The sequence below is a fragment of the Erithacus rubecula genome (genome assembly GCF_903797595.1).
Source record: "Erithacus rubecula genome assembly, chromosome: 16".
In the NCBI taxonomy this organism is placed as follows: domain Eukaryota; kingdom Metazoa; phylum Chordata; class Aves; order Passeriformes; family Muscicapidae; genus Erithacus; species Erithacus rubecula.
The window spans coordinates 11,076,241-11,091,261 of NC_136668.1; the positions used below are offsets into that span (position 1 = coordinate 11,076,241).

Below are 15,021 nucleotides of genomic sequence, written 5' to 3' on the forward strand. Positions count from 1 at the left end.
CTCAAGGCTTGTGTGATGCAGGCACATGCAGGAATCCAGCAGAGACGTGGGACACGTGCTGCAAGCAGGAGCTGATGTTTCTGAGCAAGAACAAAGTGCTGGCAGCAATGAGTGTGGAGGTCTTGGCTCAAGGCTGGTCAAGTCCCATGGCCACTGCCCAGCTTCAGACACTGATGGCTCATTCTCCAGGCTTTGCAGTTGTGTCATTGTGCAGTTGTGTTTGCAGCCCCAGCTCAGCCTCCAGCTTTCCTCACAGCATCCTGACTTACCAGAATGTATTTTTAATGTATTCCTACTCTACAAGTTTTGTGTTCTCTTCGGGAGGAGACCTGCAACTTCAAAATTTTGTAAAGAACCAAATGTAACAATCAGTAGCAGTAGCAGAATCAGCTGCTTTTAGCCCATGGGGAACAGTGAAATTAATTTTTGCTTTATTATCCCACTAAAAATGCTGCATTTTAGTTATTGTTGAGTGAGACAGAAATTTCCCAAACCATTCCCCACTGAAATGACATCTGTGGTTTTCCAAAGATTTTAAGGAGTCAGTGGCAGATTGCCACGAACCTTTGCTCAGAAACTAATTTGATTTTTTTTGTTGATGCCAGTGTTTTTCCTGAGAGTAATGGAAGTCTGTAATGGAAGTGTTTTCTTGAGCCTGAGTTGTTTGTTGAAATATGTTGTTGTATGGAGACCCTGGTGGCATTTCCCCTCTGACTTTTATATTGGACACCACAGATGAAATCTTTGGTCACCAGTAGGTTCAGTTGAGGCCAATTTTTAGGTTTTAGTTCTATTTCATCTGAGTCTGCTGTACCTTGAAGAGTCTGAAGTCACATCATGTGAGTGGTTTTTTTAGAGAAAATGAGTGCTTTCGCTCTTCTACATGTGGTTATTTATAAATAAGTGTAACATTGGATATTTGATTGATTAACTGAATTTTAAACTTGTTGAGCTGTGACAATCAGGGGTTTTGAAGCAATGAAGAGTCAAACCAGAGAAAAATCTTGCTGTGTCCCTCTTGGGAGAAACTGTAGGTCTGGTACCTACACAAATTCTGTAGTGAGGGTTTGTGTGTGTGACAGAACAGAGAAATGCAATGGCTCAGCCACCAACATTAAGGGAAGACTTCCCTCCTCACTGATTTTAAAAATGTTAAAGTTAGTGTAGTCATCCATATAAAGTTGCTCAAAAATGTAAGGTAACTTTTTGAACTGATGCCTATTTTACTTTTGTGGAGTGGGGAAAAAATTCAGGGCTAAAACATTGCTGGTTTTCAAATTTTACATTTAACAATTATAACTCTGATGTCAGTGTAAGAATTCTCAGGGTCTGCCTGTTTCTACATCCTCTGCTGCCTTCAGAACTGAGAACATTTATTTTGTATGTTAGTCAGGGAAAGGTTTGTACTCTTAAAAACTTCAGAAAACTACTAAGGGTGAGCAAGTGCTAGAAGAGAACTGTACTCCTCTTTAGTAAACATAAGAGTAGTAATTAGTAGGATAAAGTATCTGAATGTTCTGTTAAATCACAGAATCTGGTGACAGAATTAAGTTATTCCAGCTGGAGTGTATTGAATCTTTCAAGTGGTTGACTCCACTACTTGAAATAAGAGCAGAAGGTCAAGTCATTAATTTGTAAATGCTTGTTAATAATTTTTACAACATGCACATAATTGAGATGCTTCAGAGCTCGTTAAAACTAGCAACAAAACTGGCTGGAAAGAATTCCATCATCTTTCCATTGCCAGCAACATGTAATTCAATCGTGGTATAAGGATCTGTAAATTAGAAGAATTTCACAGTTTGCTCATGCAAAATTCTTGCCTGCTCTATTGTTCAGCAAAAGGCACTTGGCTGGAATAGACATTTTCTGGCTGACTGCTTTGGAAAATCCATGGTGTGGAGAGAGTTAAGGTGAGTTAAGGTGTGGTGGAGGAAACACTTTGACAGAGGCTGCTCTGAGTGTTGGGACAGCTGTGCTCAGCACATCAGCTGGGGTTTGCTCCACAGTCAGCAGCATGAGAGATCAGATAGACCTGCTGGCCACAGTCACCGTTCTGGGGGTCCTGGAGCAAGGTAAATAATGCCAGTGTTAAGCTAATGATGTTAAACATTGTGGGATGTGGTTCCTGTAGTTTTCTCAGAGTTTCTGTGGAGTGAAAGTCACTGTTTTCCAACATGGCAAAATGATGTAAATTTTTGGCTGTTGATGGTAGAAGTGTCATGCCTGAGGGTGGTCATTATTTAACAGGGACTAAAATGATCCTTAAAGTCAGCAAGTCAAACTCCTAGACTTCAAGCAATTTCAACGTGATGTTCTTAAAATAAACTAGTTCGTGATTGAATTTGAACAGGTAATTTGTAACTTGCAGTGGCTGGAGCTAGCCAAAATAAAGACAGGCTAGTAAATGTGCTGGTGAGGAGATCAGTGAACAGACAGAGCTGGTGTGGATTTAGGAAAGAGCCTGGTGCACACCTGTGTTTCTCTGATCCTTGTATGTTCATATGGCACAGAGCAGGTGACAAGATGGACTGAGCACAGTAATTTGGAATCTAATGCAAGTTGTGCTCAGAAATAGATACAGAGCTCTTCAAAGGAATTCAGTGACTTCTAATTTTAATAGAAATATTGTGTTTAGACCATTTAGGAAGAACAGTGTTGTTGCCAAACCCTGTTTATTTGTGGGTTCTTTGGGCGAAGTCTCTCCCCCTTGGGCTTCAGGACAGTCACTCCCCTGCCTGGGATGGGAACAGAGCCCCCATTTTATTAAAATCTTCACAGTTCTAGAAGGGAAGGTTTGTGGGTCTTATTGTATTAATTCACCATACAGCTGTCACACCACTGCTTAGAAATGGATGTGAATCTCTGAGCAATGTCATGTGCTTTTAGCCATCAGGTGATAAATCTCTTAGTATAGCATTATTTAAAACAAAATATGCTATTTTTAAAATAGAGCTCAAGATTTCTGAATTTTCACTAATTTCCATTCAATTTACACAGACATGCCACAATTACAAATGGAAGGAACTTTTGCACTACGGATTTTTTGTTATTATCTTAGTGGGGGTGGAGTGAGTGTTTAGTGTGCAAAGACATGAAGAAAACTTGAAATTAAGTTACAGAAATGCTGCTGAGCCCTTTTTCTTTAGGAAACCCTCAGTAGCAAATCCCTAAATAGCAGTTTTGTCTGAAATATTTTTGTTTAATGAGTATTTCAAGTCCTTTTTAAAGGTTGCAGCATTAAGCATTTTACTTTCATGGCATACAAGCCAGGTGTGAAGCCAGCAGATAAATAGCAGGCACTGGCACCCTCCTATCTGTTTGACCTGATGAAGTATCCTGGTTTTATGATTTCTGCATGGGAAGCCAAGGAGTAATTGCAAAATACAGCAAAAATATTGTGTTTCCTTTCCACCTACTCCTATGAAATGTGTGTACCTGTGTCCCTGGGGCTCAGAGCTGTGCTGTGGCTTTCTCTGCATGCTTAGAAAGGACATTCTGTAGGTGAGTTACCTTTCTGGGATTCTCTCTGAGCAGGGGAGCACTGAAGCACAGATGTGGGCTATCCCACAGATACTCCTCCATCACATCCTGGTGCAGGACATATAATTTGATGGCTGATTTTGGTTGATTTTTATGTTTCCTTTTGAATTTCCTGGAAGCCTGCAGGCTTTCAAGAAACTTCCCCTTTTTAATTGAGTCATTCTCAGCTTAGTGAAACTGAGTTTGGCACTCTGTAGATGTGTGCCCCAGCCTTGTGGTGAACATTGTATCACAGAGTAAAATTACTCCAGTTTTTTTTCCCCTGCTCCTTTATTTTACAGCTTCAAAAGAAAGAAAACTTATGCAATGTCACTGTCAGGCCCCACAGGGCTTGTTTGCCAGGTTCACTCAAATGTGGCAGATAGCAGCTATGATATGATTTGACAAGCTTGTGGACATAATCAAATAGAGAATGAAGAATATTTCCTCTGAGGAGCAAAGTTCAGGGAGAGCTGAGCCCCTAAGCCACATGGGAATCCACACAGGTGATTAACTTCAATACATGAATCACAAAAAAAAAATGCTCTGAAAGGTTCTGCAGAGTAGATTGTACTCTTTTTCTCTAAGAGTCTGTGCTGAGAAGGCTCATGCAGTGTGGATTTTTTCAACACCTCGTTCCGAGAAGTGCTTTTATGGACTGATTCTTCATCCCAGTTCTTCACCCTTACACCAGGTTTGGGGAACAGCCAGCTGTCCTCCAAAGGGCTCCTGCTCCTCTTGGGTGGTTGTTCTTTATGTTACCCATCCCTAAGTGTCAGGGATCTTTGTAGGACTTGTCTGAATATTTGCCCCTGTATAAAAGCATGATGCTAAGTGTAGAGGTGATGAAGAGGTTTGATGTGAAATGACTCTTACCTCACCCATCAGTCACAAGAATCCCACCTTAGGAAAGGTGCAGATGGCACAAAGCAGAATGAAGAGCCCCTTATGCCACGAGCCAGATCTGCTCATGATGGATGCTGCAGCTTCAGCTCAGTCCATTTCTGGAGAGGAGACTGGGATGAGACCCTGAGAGCATCAGGGAGTAGGAAAGGTAACAGGGTGGGTCATGGCTTCATCTTAGTCCCAGAGCTCTGCCAGCAGCTGCTGAATTCCATTTGTGTGTTACACCTCTGGATTCACAGAGGGAATGCTGTGTCCTGTCCTGCTGGACCTCTGCAGAAGGGTGACGCCCTCACCCATGATCAACCTGCTACAAATTAATCAAAGAGGGGGGAACATTCTTGCTTTTTTCCACTTTGTTCTGTCCTCTCATCCTTTAGGGCTGGGTCACTGTTGAAAACTAGAACATGCTTTATTGTTCTTAAATGCATTCTGAAAGAAATGACTGTATTTATGTTACTGAAACTTTGTGATAGACAAGTCACATAACATCAGAATATTTACATTTCCAATTCCCTTCTGCATATGTTTTCTGCAGACACGTCTTGTCTTTAATCTTGGAACATCTGTCCCTACCTCCCCTTCTCTATCCTGCTGTTCTGTTTTTATCTTTGTTACACTAAGACAGTGCCCAAGACAGGCCTTGCACCCCAGCTTCTTGTGTCTCTCTGTTGTGCTCTGGAAATGTTGCTATGTGAGGACTTTGCTCACTCAAGTGTCTCAGTGACACCACCACAACCACCAAAATTACTGTTTTTATAATCTGGTTTTCTCCTATATAAAAATAGGGGTTTTCAATAAAAGCAGCAGTGTAGTAGTGCACCTGAATAAAACACTCAGAGCATCAGCATTTGCCCATGGGAGTAGGAGCTCTAAATAAATAGTGAAACATTCAGTCCTCATACTAGCAAGGTTTCATTGTTTTGAAGTCACTTTCCACGTCCTTTACAAATGTACAAAGGACTGATGTAGCAAACAGAGTCAGTGCCTTAGCTCAAATGTGGCACAGGCATGGGCAGCACCTCTGCTCCTTGAATTGCTGGAGCCCTGGGGCTGCCCTGCAGGATTGAAGAGCAAGAAATAACCACCCTCTTCCCCATTTCCTTTTATTGCCATGATTAAGAGCATCTCTAATTGACTTAATGGTATCCCAGTGCTTGATGGATGCTGCCTCTGTGACATGGTCCATCCTTTGCATCCACTAGGAATAGCAGAAAGTGTTGCACATCATTTCCATGAGACTGGTTGAGGGTGCAAATGTGCTCTAAACACAAAGTGCAAGATTCAGAAATAATTCTGTGACTCTTGTGGATTTGGTAAGGGTTCATTGTGTGCTTTATCTGCTGGGGAGCAGCACTGAGGGCTCTGCTGGGCGTGAGATGATGCAAAGTGTCACCCAGCAGTGGCACTCAGCTGGGATAACCAAACCTGGATTTTGAACATGAGTGAAATAAATGGCACATTTACTGCAGGTCATGTGTGACAGCCCTGAACTATGGACCTAGGTCATATCAGCTCTTTCATTCAAACCACCTGCTTGATTCCAAGCCAGATAAAGCTTGGCTACATAAACACTGCAGGTCTGTTACCCCTCCTGTGTTCTGTTTCCAGCCTATTTCACAATGCAGGTGATCTATGCCCGTCGGAAGTACAAGATTTCCCCTCCTGAAACAAAAGGTCACCCCGAGTTTGAGCGGACCTTCAGAGCTCAGTAAGATTTTGACTTTTTGTGGTGACTTTGTCTAGATAAAACTTGAGTCAACTATCACTGTTGGGAGAGACTGGCCCCCCTCATGTCACCTTTCCACTTACTGCTATTGATATAATTTTTTTTTTTCAAAGCTTTGTGTGCAAAGGTCTGCATTTTGATTTGGAGCACTTTGGCTGGGGTGTTTCTGTCCATCCATGATAATTCTCCTTCTGGCATTGTGAGGCATCCAAATTACAAATTAGTGGCCATATGGAGGAGGTGCAGAGCATTCACAATTAGAATCATTACATTTAATATTACCATTGGCTCCAAATGGTGAGAGCAGCCAAAGCTTTATTAATAACCTGATATTTTCGTGTAATATTTTGCTGTTGAATTGAAGCAAACGGCCTTGCTGGCAGAACCAGCTACAAGGGCATTTTAATTTTTTCCCTTTCAGAAGCCATTGTGCTGTGAGAATCAGCACTCGTGGGCCCCTGCTGAGGGCTGTTTCTTTTTGCTCTGTTCCTATGGAGAGAGCAATGCTGGAGCTAAACTGGAAACGTTCACAGATCCCTTGGGCTTTCCAGCAAGCACCAGATTCCATCTTTCATCTCAGTCGTTGTGTTTTGTAAGGGATTGAATGGAATTGGCTGGAGCTGGTGTGAAGGGTAGCTCCAGCCCGGCACTAAACCCTGAACAAAGCAGCTGCATTCCCCTGCCAGAGCACAGGAAGCATTGGTGGAGTGACAAAAACACCAGCCTCAGTCCCTCTGTGGTGCCATGCCTGCCTGGAGACATCTGGGGAGCTGCTGATGTGGCTTTTAGTGAAATACTTAACTGTTAAATGTGTGTTAACCAAGTCATGCCATGGGCTGCTGTGGTCTGGGAAGCCCTGGCTGTACTGGGCAGGGAAGGTGACCTCAGGGAACTTGGACTAGAGAAGATATTGCTTCTTTGTGGGTTTTGCTTCTCTTTTCCCTGTGGAAGAGTATACAAATGGATAATTTGATGTATTGAAAAAAAATGGGAAAAAGTGGTATTGATGTATTACTCACTTGAAGAAGCCTGGCAGTCTCCCCACACTGAGGCTCCAACTGCATTTACAGAAGAAGGTTCTTCAGGCTTTTCCCAGCTTCCAGTCTGGCTCCTTTCTCCAAAAGTTTGTACAGTTTTGGACAACATTAAGATTAAATTGCCTAGGGAATGGTAAAATGTGAGAGAAGCAAAACCAATGTCTTTAATAGCACAGCTCCTATTCTTGCAGAAAATCTGTATTTTTGTCACCAAAGGAGGAAAACCTGGCTGTAGATCTGATCACCTCCTGCTGAATTTTATCTGAGAGAAGGCTCCTTCTTGGCGTGTGACTTGTGTGACTCCCAAATTTGGGCTGTGGTCACCCAAGGGGAGGAGAAAGCTCCTCAAATACTGCCAAGAAGGCTCTCCCCCAGCAGCTGTGATGGTGCTGTGTGTGGGATGGAGCCTGTGCAGGGTCCAGCAGAGACAAATCTCTGTCTGAGCCACAGCTTGTCATTCCAGGACCATGTGAATGCAGGAGAGGTGAATCCTGTGTGTTGTTTGGCTGCTTTTTTTCCTCTACAATACAGTTACTGGGTGTTCTTGATCACAGAAAAGGCCCCTTTCCCATAGCAAAGTGGTGATTCTCATCAGGTTTTTCAGTTTGTTCTGATGGGAGTGTCCAGTTCCCTTCTCCAGCTTTGGTTACCCAGTCTCTGATGTACAAGGAGTTTTAACTCTCATCTCTGGTTCTCACCAGGGCAAACTGCTCAGAGTACTTCCCAATCTTCATTTCCCTCCTCTGGGTTGCTGGAATATTCTTCCATCAAGGTAAGAGGGAAGTGGGGAGGGGAACTCCAACCCAAACCATGTGAACAAAATAAAAAACCCTAGCCCAATTTAAATTCCAATGTGACTTAGGCATTCTCTCTGTGCCTGTGAGGCTCTTGTTCATGAAAAGTAAATTTCCCCTTTAGCCGGATTGGCTGAGAAGTGCCCCAAGTCCAGCTGGGAGCAGCTGAGCCCATTCCTGCCTGGAGGAGGAAGCACTGGCAGCCCTGGCTGTCCCTCGTGCTGCTTCTCCTGACAAGGTCAGACTGTCCCAGGGTGGCAGCAGCAGAGGCAGAGCTATGTCAGAACAAGAAACCATAACCCAAACATTTACTCCTCCACTGTCTATCCCTACCAAGTGAGCTCAGGGATTTGGTTGCTGCCACAGGGAAGTTGTGAGGAGAAACCACAAAAGGGAGCATTGCCAACCCAAGTCCCAGGGCAACTCTGTGGGGCAGAGAAGTTCATCCCTCACAAAAAGGGAAGAAAGCAAACTCATTTAAGCTCCCACAGTGGTTTAAAGGCAGATCCCTGTGTTTGGTTTTCTGGCCATGGCACGCTGGAATGCTCCCCTGTCCCCAGGTGTGGCTGCAGCCTGTGGGCTCCTCTACCTCTACGCCCGCCTCAAGTACTTCCAGGGCTACACCGTGGCTGCCCAGGGACGGTAAGGACACCACGGGACCGTGGGCACCCCAAACCAGCCTGGGAGTGGCCCCTGAACAGCTTTCCTCCCCGTGGGTGGGGCTGCAGGCAGATTTTCACCTCCTCCCCTGCTGTCCCCGTGTGCTCACGGCTGTGTCACCTCCTCTGGCTGTCCCAAGGGCGGGTGGTGGCTCTCAGCTGCCTTGTGCCCGCTGGGCTGGCAGTGCCTGACGCTGTTCTCTCCCTCCCCCAGGCTGGGACCGCTCTATGCCAGTGCCTGGCTGCTCTGGGGGCTGGTGGGGCTGGCACTGGCCGGGCTCCTGGCACATTTCCTGTGGCCCAGCTCCTCCACGTGGATGGCAGCACTTCTGTGGCCTCTCCAGCTCCGTGGTGCCTGGTGAGAGGGGCCACAGCCCTCCCCAGACCCCTGCCCCTGTCACAGGGGAGCCACTCTGTGGCACCATCACAGAGAGAATATTTCCCTGGCTCTGCATTCCCTGCTGAAGAGAGGTGGATGCTGGCACTCCTCTGCTCTCAGAGATAATTTCCCTCTAGAAAGCAAATGTTTTCCAGCCCCTGCCCCTGCTGAGGAGCTTCACTGCTGGGCTTTGTAGCACTGTCTGCTCCAAAATGCCTCTGGCTCTGCCTCCTGGAGCACAGATTGACCCACATGCTGTTGTCTCTCCTCCTTACTGCTGTAATGATCTGTATTGAACAATCACACCATGGATATACAAAAATAAATTCTTTTTCTCACTAGAAATCACCTGTGATTGTCAAAGGTGCTGAGAGTCTGGTGTGAGAAAATCTGAGTTGGGGACTGGGTTTCATAGGAAAAGCTGCCGTGATTAACTGAAAAGGAAGTGTAAGTTTGCCTAAAACCACGTTCAAATATTGGGAGAAAAGCATGATTCTAGTCCAAATACTAAAGTCTGTGCTTGGCATTGACTGAATGATTTTTACTTTGGCCCAGCTTCACTTATCACCCACCCTGCAACAGAACTTTGCCCTCTCCAAATTCCACACCCTGCTGTGAGTTTGGGGTTCACAGGTGCCTAAAGCAGCCCTGCTGCAACTGACTCTCACTGCTGCACCAAAGGTTTAAATTTAGTTTTTATTACAGTGCACATTGTTTTATATATTTATATAGAGAGATGTACTTGAAAAATCAAATGTATCCAATAATAAAAAATACAGCACATTAAAGTAGTATAATGCATTCCAGTGTATAGCTGAAAGGACATTGGGATTTACACTAATCCCTACTATTTTTGAACTGGGCTACCTCTGCTTTTTTTTTTTCCTTCCCCAAAAAACCCACATCAATCAATAACTGAAATAGTTATTTTAAAAAAGACAGTTTCTGCACTCAATCTCAAGGCATGAAGACACTGGAGACTTCACCACGAGTTAAGGGGCTGTGTTCAATGCTGGCAGGCACAGTGTGGCATATTTTATTTTTTTGTTTTCCCTGCCATAATCATAGCTCCAACCCCTTTGGATTCGTTCCTCCTCTGCTGAAGGAGGGTCAGTCTTTGCACTCTGTTAATCCTCATCTTGGCCAGGCCTGGTTCCTGGGAGAGGGCAGGGCAGAGATCAGTCCCTGCTGCCTCCATCCCAGCGCCGGTGGGGTTGGCAGGGCTCGGTGTGACCCGCTGTCCCCAAACAGCCAAAGGTCGCCCTGCCCGGGGCTGGAGGTGCTTCTTGTCCCACGCTGGCTGCAGCTCACCCCGACCCCAAACTGTCCCGTGTGTCCTGAGGGGCCGAGGGAGGGGAGCAGAGCCCCCCCTCTGCACAGGGGCTGGGTTCTGCTCCCTGCTCCTCTCCAGGAGAAGGATGCTGTGCTGGCCCCGCTCTGGCCCGCTCCGGGCAAGGCGCCGCGGGCAGCGGGGAGCAGCAGCAGGGACCCACCAGAGGGTCTGCTCTGCCTCACGCCCGCTTCACTCTGCTTTCTTGATAAAAATCTGGAAGAAGAGAGGGATGGGATCAGAGCAATGAGCAGGGCAGGGTGGGGGGGTGTTGAGGGAGCTGGGCTTACCTCGCTCAGGATGATCCACACCGGGGAGTCGGTCTGGATGGACAGCCTGACAGCCTCCAGTGGCCCAAAGGATGGGTCCACCTCACCCTCTGCAACACCCTTGGAGAACGAGCCTGGTGGGAAGAGCACAGGGCTGACACAGTCCTCTGGCATTGCCCCTCCACTTCCCCTCTCCCCCAGGGCATCACCAGCAAACTCTGCCTGCAGCTCCCCAGCACAAAGCAGGCTAAAAACCAGCAGCGTGGATGGCAATGCAGTACAAAATGCCACACTCTGGAGAGAAAAATCAGGTAAACAAAATGTATCTGGAGTATTTGGCAACATATCACTGCTGTGCAAAAGGGGACAAAGTGGCCTGACATGTTTTTGGTTGCGTTTTTTTTTTTTTATTTTGAAAATGCAACTAGGAGACACCAGCCAACATGCAGAGGAATGAGGAAATGGCAAAATACTGCATGTGCCAGGAAATTCTTCTTTTATTTGTCAACTTTAAAAAAATGACAGCAGGGACACCAGGGCTGTATTAACACTGGCAGGTCTCTGGAGGTTGCAACTGCTCCATCTTGTTCAAGGGCAGCACAAGCACTAAAACAAGCTCAGGTGGCAAGAGACAAAGTCTGACCTGCAAGTGGTGCGAGTACAGAGATGGCAAAACTGCCCGTGGTGGAGGTTTTTAATCCCAGGGTAAGCCAGGGAATAATCTGCGTCATTTGGTCCCAGCTCTGAGCAGAGACTGGCAGAAATGCAGGATTAAAAACTATCTGAGGGGGACAACCCGGTCTGAGAGCAAGGGCAGTGGAGGAAAGGAGACAATGACAATTAAATCCTGCTCCAACCTGGCTCCTGGCAAGCAGAAATTACTCTTTGCCAAGAAAACAGCTCTCTTGACTGACGAGCAGGTGAGGACATAGGCTGTGTTGTCAAAGCCAGCAGCACTTCACCACCCCACTCCCCACTGTACCTATCTGGATGTAGCCATCAGCTGTCCTGCGGTATTTGACCACTGTGCCTCTTCCCTCCTGCAAGGCTTCCTTATCTGACTGGAGACTCTGTAGAACAAGAGGAGTTTTGTGCAAGGCCACAGGCAAGAGTCAGCCAAAAGTCCCAAGGAAAAGCAGCAATCCCAGAGCTGTCCTTGCCAGCCAAACCCTGGCATCTCGTCCCTACCCGGCACCCTGAGACGTGCCCAAAACAAGAGGACAGCAGCAGTCCTCACTCTGCTGTGACCATTCTGGCCCATCCCCTCCTTGCAGCCATCCCTCCCACTGGAGCATCCCCAGGCAGGGATGGCTCACACAGCAGTGCTCAGCAAAGCACCCCGCTCCCGAGGTGGCATCACACCAGCACTGCAAGAGGCACTCGAATCTTGTAAAGATTTTCCTGATGGCTTTAAGCAGCTCCCTCCTCTCAAGCCTCTTTTGCTTCCCACTCCACCCTCACCTCGAATCTCAATCAAACACTTACGTCAAACGGCAGAACCTCCACGGTCGTGTTGAAGAGTTTGTCCTCTGGGTGCTCGATGTTCCCGCTGCGGAAGAAGAACCTGTGAAGGGACCAAATCCACAGAAAGGCACACTTGAGCGAGGGGGCACGTGATGGCTTTCACCCCATCTGAACCTTCAAACAGCTCAACCTAACAGGCACCTTCCCAAAGAGCCCACAGCACGAGAAGCAGGAGATTTTCTGTGCCACATCAGCTAAACCATGGACTGCTCACAAGTGCAGGAAAGCAAAGAGCTCTGGCCAAGGTGGCCCCACTGAGAGACTCAAATTATCCTTCTGCTGGAAAAGCACTGCTCTCTCCTCCTGGGCAGCCAAGCAGGAGACAGGCAGGAAATCTGATTTAAAATCACCAGAAGAGCAAAAGTCAAGTGTGCCCACATGCTCTGTGCCCACACCCCCTGACCCCCCCTGCACTGGCCTTTCGATCCGTAGCGGTTTGAAGAATCGGAATCGGATGAAATCCCCAGCAGTGGGAGTGAAGGCCCAGAAGAAGTCCTCCCTCAGGTAAGCCTTCTCCAGGGTGAAGTGCTGGTAGGTTTTCAGGCTGGTGCTCACCTCAGCAGGGGGGTTGACGTGCTCTTTCCGCAGTGCCTGCTTCCCAAAGTCCTTGTCCTTGGTGCACAGAGCAAAAGGGAGAAAAGGGCCATGAGCTGCTCTGGCCCATAAGGAACCAGAGCCTCAGCTACAGGGCACTGCAAATTAAAATGTTGTGATTTGCAGGGCACAGGAGGATGAGAGATGGAAGTAATTTGGGCAAGGCACCAGGCAGGGGAATGTGTGACTGGACCCCAGGACACTGCTTCAGAGAGGCAGCACAGAGAAACACCCCTATACTGTGTTCTGATCCAGCACACCAACGAGCATTTCATTGTCCAGTTGTCCCTGAATGCCTTTCCCTGCCCCAGGAGCTCTGGAAACAGTCTTTACACTTGAGGAGAAAGCAGCTGGGAGGCTGACAATAGCATAAAATGACTGGATTACATGGCCTGACAGTACTGCACTGTGATACAAACTGGATTATACCATCCATTTCCCTGGGGATCACACTGACAGCACAGCCCAAGGATGTCTGTCCAAGGGTTCTGCACTTGTAGTTGTGAGAAGTTGCATTTTGTCCATGTTTAAACACACATCAACAATTCCAGCTCTTAGACACTGAGTTATAATTTGCCTATCACCAAATCCCAGGAACACAGAGTAGAGTGGGAAGGAAGTCAGACCAACCCAGGAGTCATGTCTCCAAGGTTTTTCAGTAAATTCTTCAAAGTCACTTGCCTGGACCATGCTCTGGCACTCAGGATGGGTGGCCAGAACTGGCACCAAGGCTTAAAATCTTGCAGTGACTCTTGGTGCACTGCCATTTTTGACCTGAGCTCACTGTAATTCAGAATAAAACACAACCACTTCATGGAAAAACAGCTGCTGTCACTGATGTCCCCACCCAAAGGCAGTCAGTTCCTGGGTGCCTGCAGGCCAGGCCACCTGTAGCTGGGACAGAGAGCTGGCACCCACCTTCAGCTTCTGTATCTTCCCAGCCAAGGAGGAGTGGGTTCCCACGTGCTGGAAGAGCGAGGGCTTGAAGCGGATCCTCAGGTTTGCTTTCTGCCTGTCACAGTGCTTCTGAAACAAGACAGTGCCCCAGGCTCAGACCTCTGCAGGCCACTGTGGGCACAAGAGGGATGGACAAGGGCACAAGGAGTGACAGACAAACCTGTCTCTATGCCCTCCTGTAGTATTTAGGCTCTAATCTGGCAAGAGGGCTTTTAACCACAGTCTAGAGAAACCAGACCGAGACTCTCTGTCCCCCAGGCTCTGCTGGCCAGGGCCCAGGTTTAAGTGCCAAATTTCTCCTTGCCAAGCATAGCTAAGAGTGCTGAGCAAATCCCCTCAGCCAGAGAACTGAGTTTTCTTTGCCCTTGGCTTATTGGGAAAGCCTTTTCCCTACAACTCAGAGCTTGGGATCCCTGATGTCTGAAGGTACAGTAATCCTGGGATGACTCAGAGCCCAGGTGAACAGGCACCAAGTGTGAGCTCTCTCTGGATGGGCAGTTCCCAGTTTGCTGGCAGGAGCTGTGAGCAGATGTACAGCACGTGCCATTGTCAGAGCTGCTGGGCTGTTTCATGCCTATCCACCACATAAATAAACTTGGAGATGCAACTGTGATCCTGGCAGTGATTTACCATGGAGTGGAGGGAGAGAGACGATGGAGAGGGAAAAAAAGGACAAAAGGGAAAATCACTGAGAGTGTGGGGAGATGAGAACTCACACCTTAAAATAGCTCATTTCTCTCAGTTTGGGGGAGCAGGACAAAAATGCAGGTTAAAAAGCTGTATGGAGAGGTATTTGTTATCCAACTTTGGTTTTTTCCATGAAAAGAAATGCATGCACATCTCTAATGCCATCTGCTCTTGCAGCCTCCCACCCAGCAGAAATCCCACAGCATCACTGGATGCCTGGTACAGACAGGGTATCACACCAAGCCCCCCCCCCCCCCCCACAAGCTGGGAGCTGGGAAATTCCAGGCATGACCCCTGTGAGCAGCAAAAGAGATAATCCCCTAATCCAGCTCACGTTACATTAGAAAATTAAAACTAGCCATGCTAATGGGACAGACCCTACTCACTGCCAGCCACTCTGGATGCAGCTCCATCATGGCTATCTCACTCTGGATGGGGAGAGGAGGAGGAAGGGGAATGGAGGCATCTCCTATTTTATCTTTCTCCCCTTTTCCTGCACTGCTAAATAAACGTTTCCTGAAAGCAGCCTTGTCACAGACAAGCCAGGAGGGGGAATAGCTCCACTGGTGGTAAGAAGGTCATCATTTCACACAGGTCTATCCCAGGTAAATCTAAAATTAGTTAAAAAAGAAGGAGC

At 47.1% G+C, this 15,021-nt stretch overlaps 2 protein-coding genes across 4 annotated transcripts in view; one reads left to right on the top strand and one right to left on the bottom strand.

Moving 5' to 3' along the window:
* The first annotated feature begins 1,969 nt into the window (after nucleotides 1-1,969).
* On the top strand, nucleotides 1,970-9,595 carry LOC306808665 (leukotriene C4 synthase-like). 2 transcript variants are annotated; one of them, XM_079319439.1, is made up of 5 exons: nucleotides 1,970-2,075; nucleotides 6,037-6,136; nucleotides 7,893-7,963; nucleotides 8,546-8,627; nucleotides 8,859-9,595. In XM_079319439.1, the coding sequence occupies exons 1-5, from the start codon at nucleotides 2,018-2,020 to the stop codon at nucleotides 9,004-9,006; spliced, it is 459 nt and encodes a 152-aa protein (XP_079175565.1). In that variant the 5' UTR covers nucleotides 1,970-2,017; the 3' UTR covers nucleotides 9,007-9,595. The 2 variants fall into 2 exon arrangements, with proteins under 2 accessions (XP_079175565.1, XP_079175564.1); XM_079319438.1 differs by lacking the exon at nucleotides 8,546-8,627.
* Nucleotides 9,596-9,700: 105 nt separating this feature from the next.
* Nucleotides 9,701-15,021, bottom strand: part of MGAT4B (alpha-1,3-mannosyl-glycoprotein 4-beta-N-acetylglucosaminyltransferase B) — a 50,116-nt gene continuing 44,795 nt past the window's right edge. The window contains exons 10-15 of one of the 2 annotated variants that reach the window (XM_079319696.1): nucleotides 13,659-13,766; nucleotides 12,565-12,758; nucleotides 12,108-12,186; nucleotides 11,605-11,692; nucleotides 10,644-10,756; nucleotides 9,701-10,569 (exon numbers count right to left, since the gene is read on the bottom strand). In XM_079319696.1, the coding sequence (XP_079175822.1) occupies nucleotides 10,546-10,569; nucleotides 10,644-10,756; nucleotides 11,605-11,692; nucleotides 12,108-12,186; nucleotides 12,565-12,758; nucleotides 13,659-13,766 (606 nt within the window). In that variant the 3' untranslated portion in view covers nucleotides 9,701-10,545. Of the gene's footprint in view, nucleotides 10,570-10,643; nucleotides 10,757-11,604; nucleotides 11,693-12,107; nucleotides 12,187-12,549; nucleotides 12,759-13,658; nucleotides 13,767-15,021 lie in introns of both variants that reach the window. The other variant, XM_079319697.1, reaches the window with a different exon arrangement.

Bases quoted from the DNA above. Each gene is read 5' to 3' on its own strand.
- LOC306808665 (XM_079319438.1), top strand. From the start codon at position 2,018: ATGAGAGATCAGATAGACCTGCTGGCCACAGTCACCGTTCTGGGGGTC. The intron at 2,076-6,036 runs GTAAATAATGCC...TTCTGTTTCCAG, and splicing joins TCTGGGGGTCCTGGAGCAAG to CCTATTTCACAATGCAGGTG. The intron at 7,964-8,858 runs GTAAGAGGGAAG...TCCCTCCCCCAG, and splicing joins TGGAATATTCTTCCATCAAG to GCTGGGACCGCTCTATGCCA.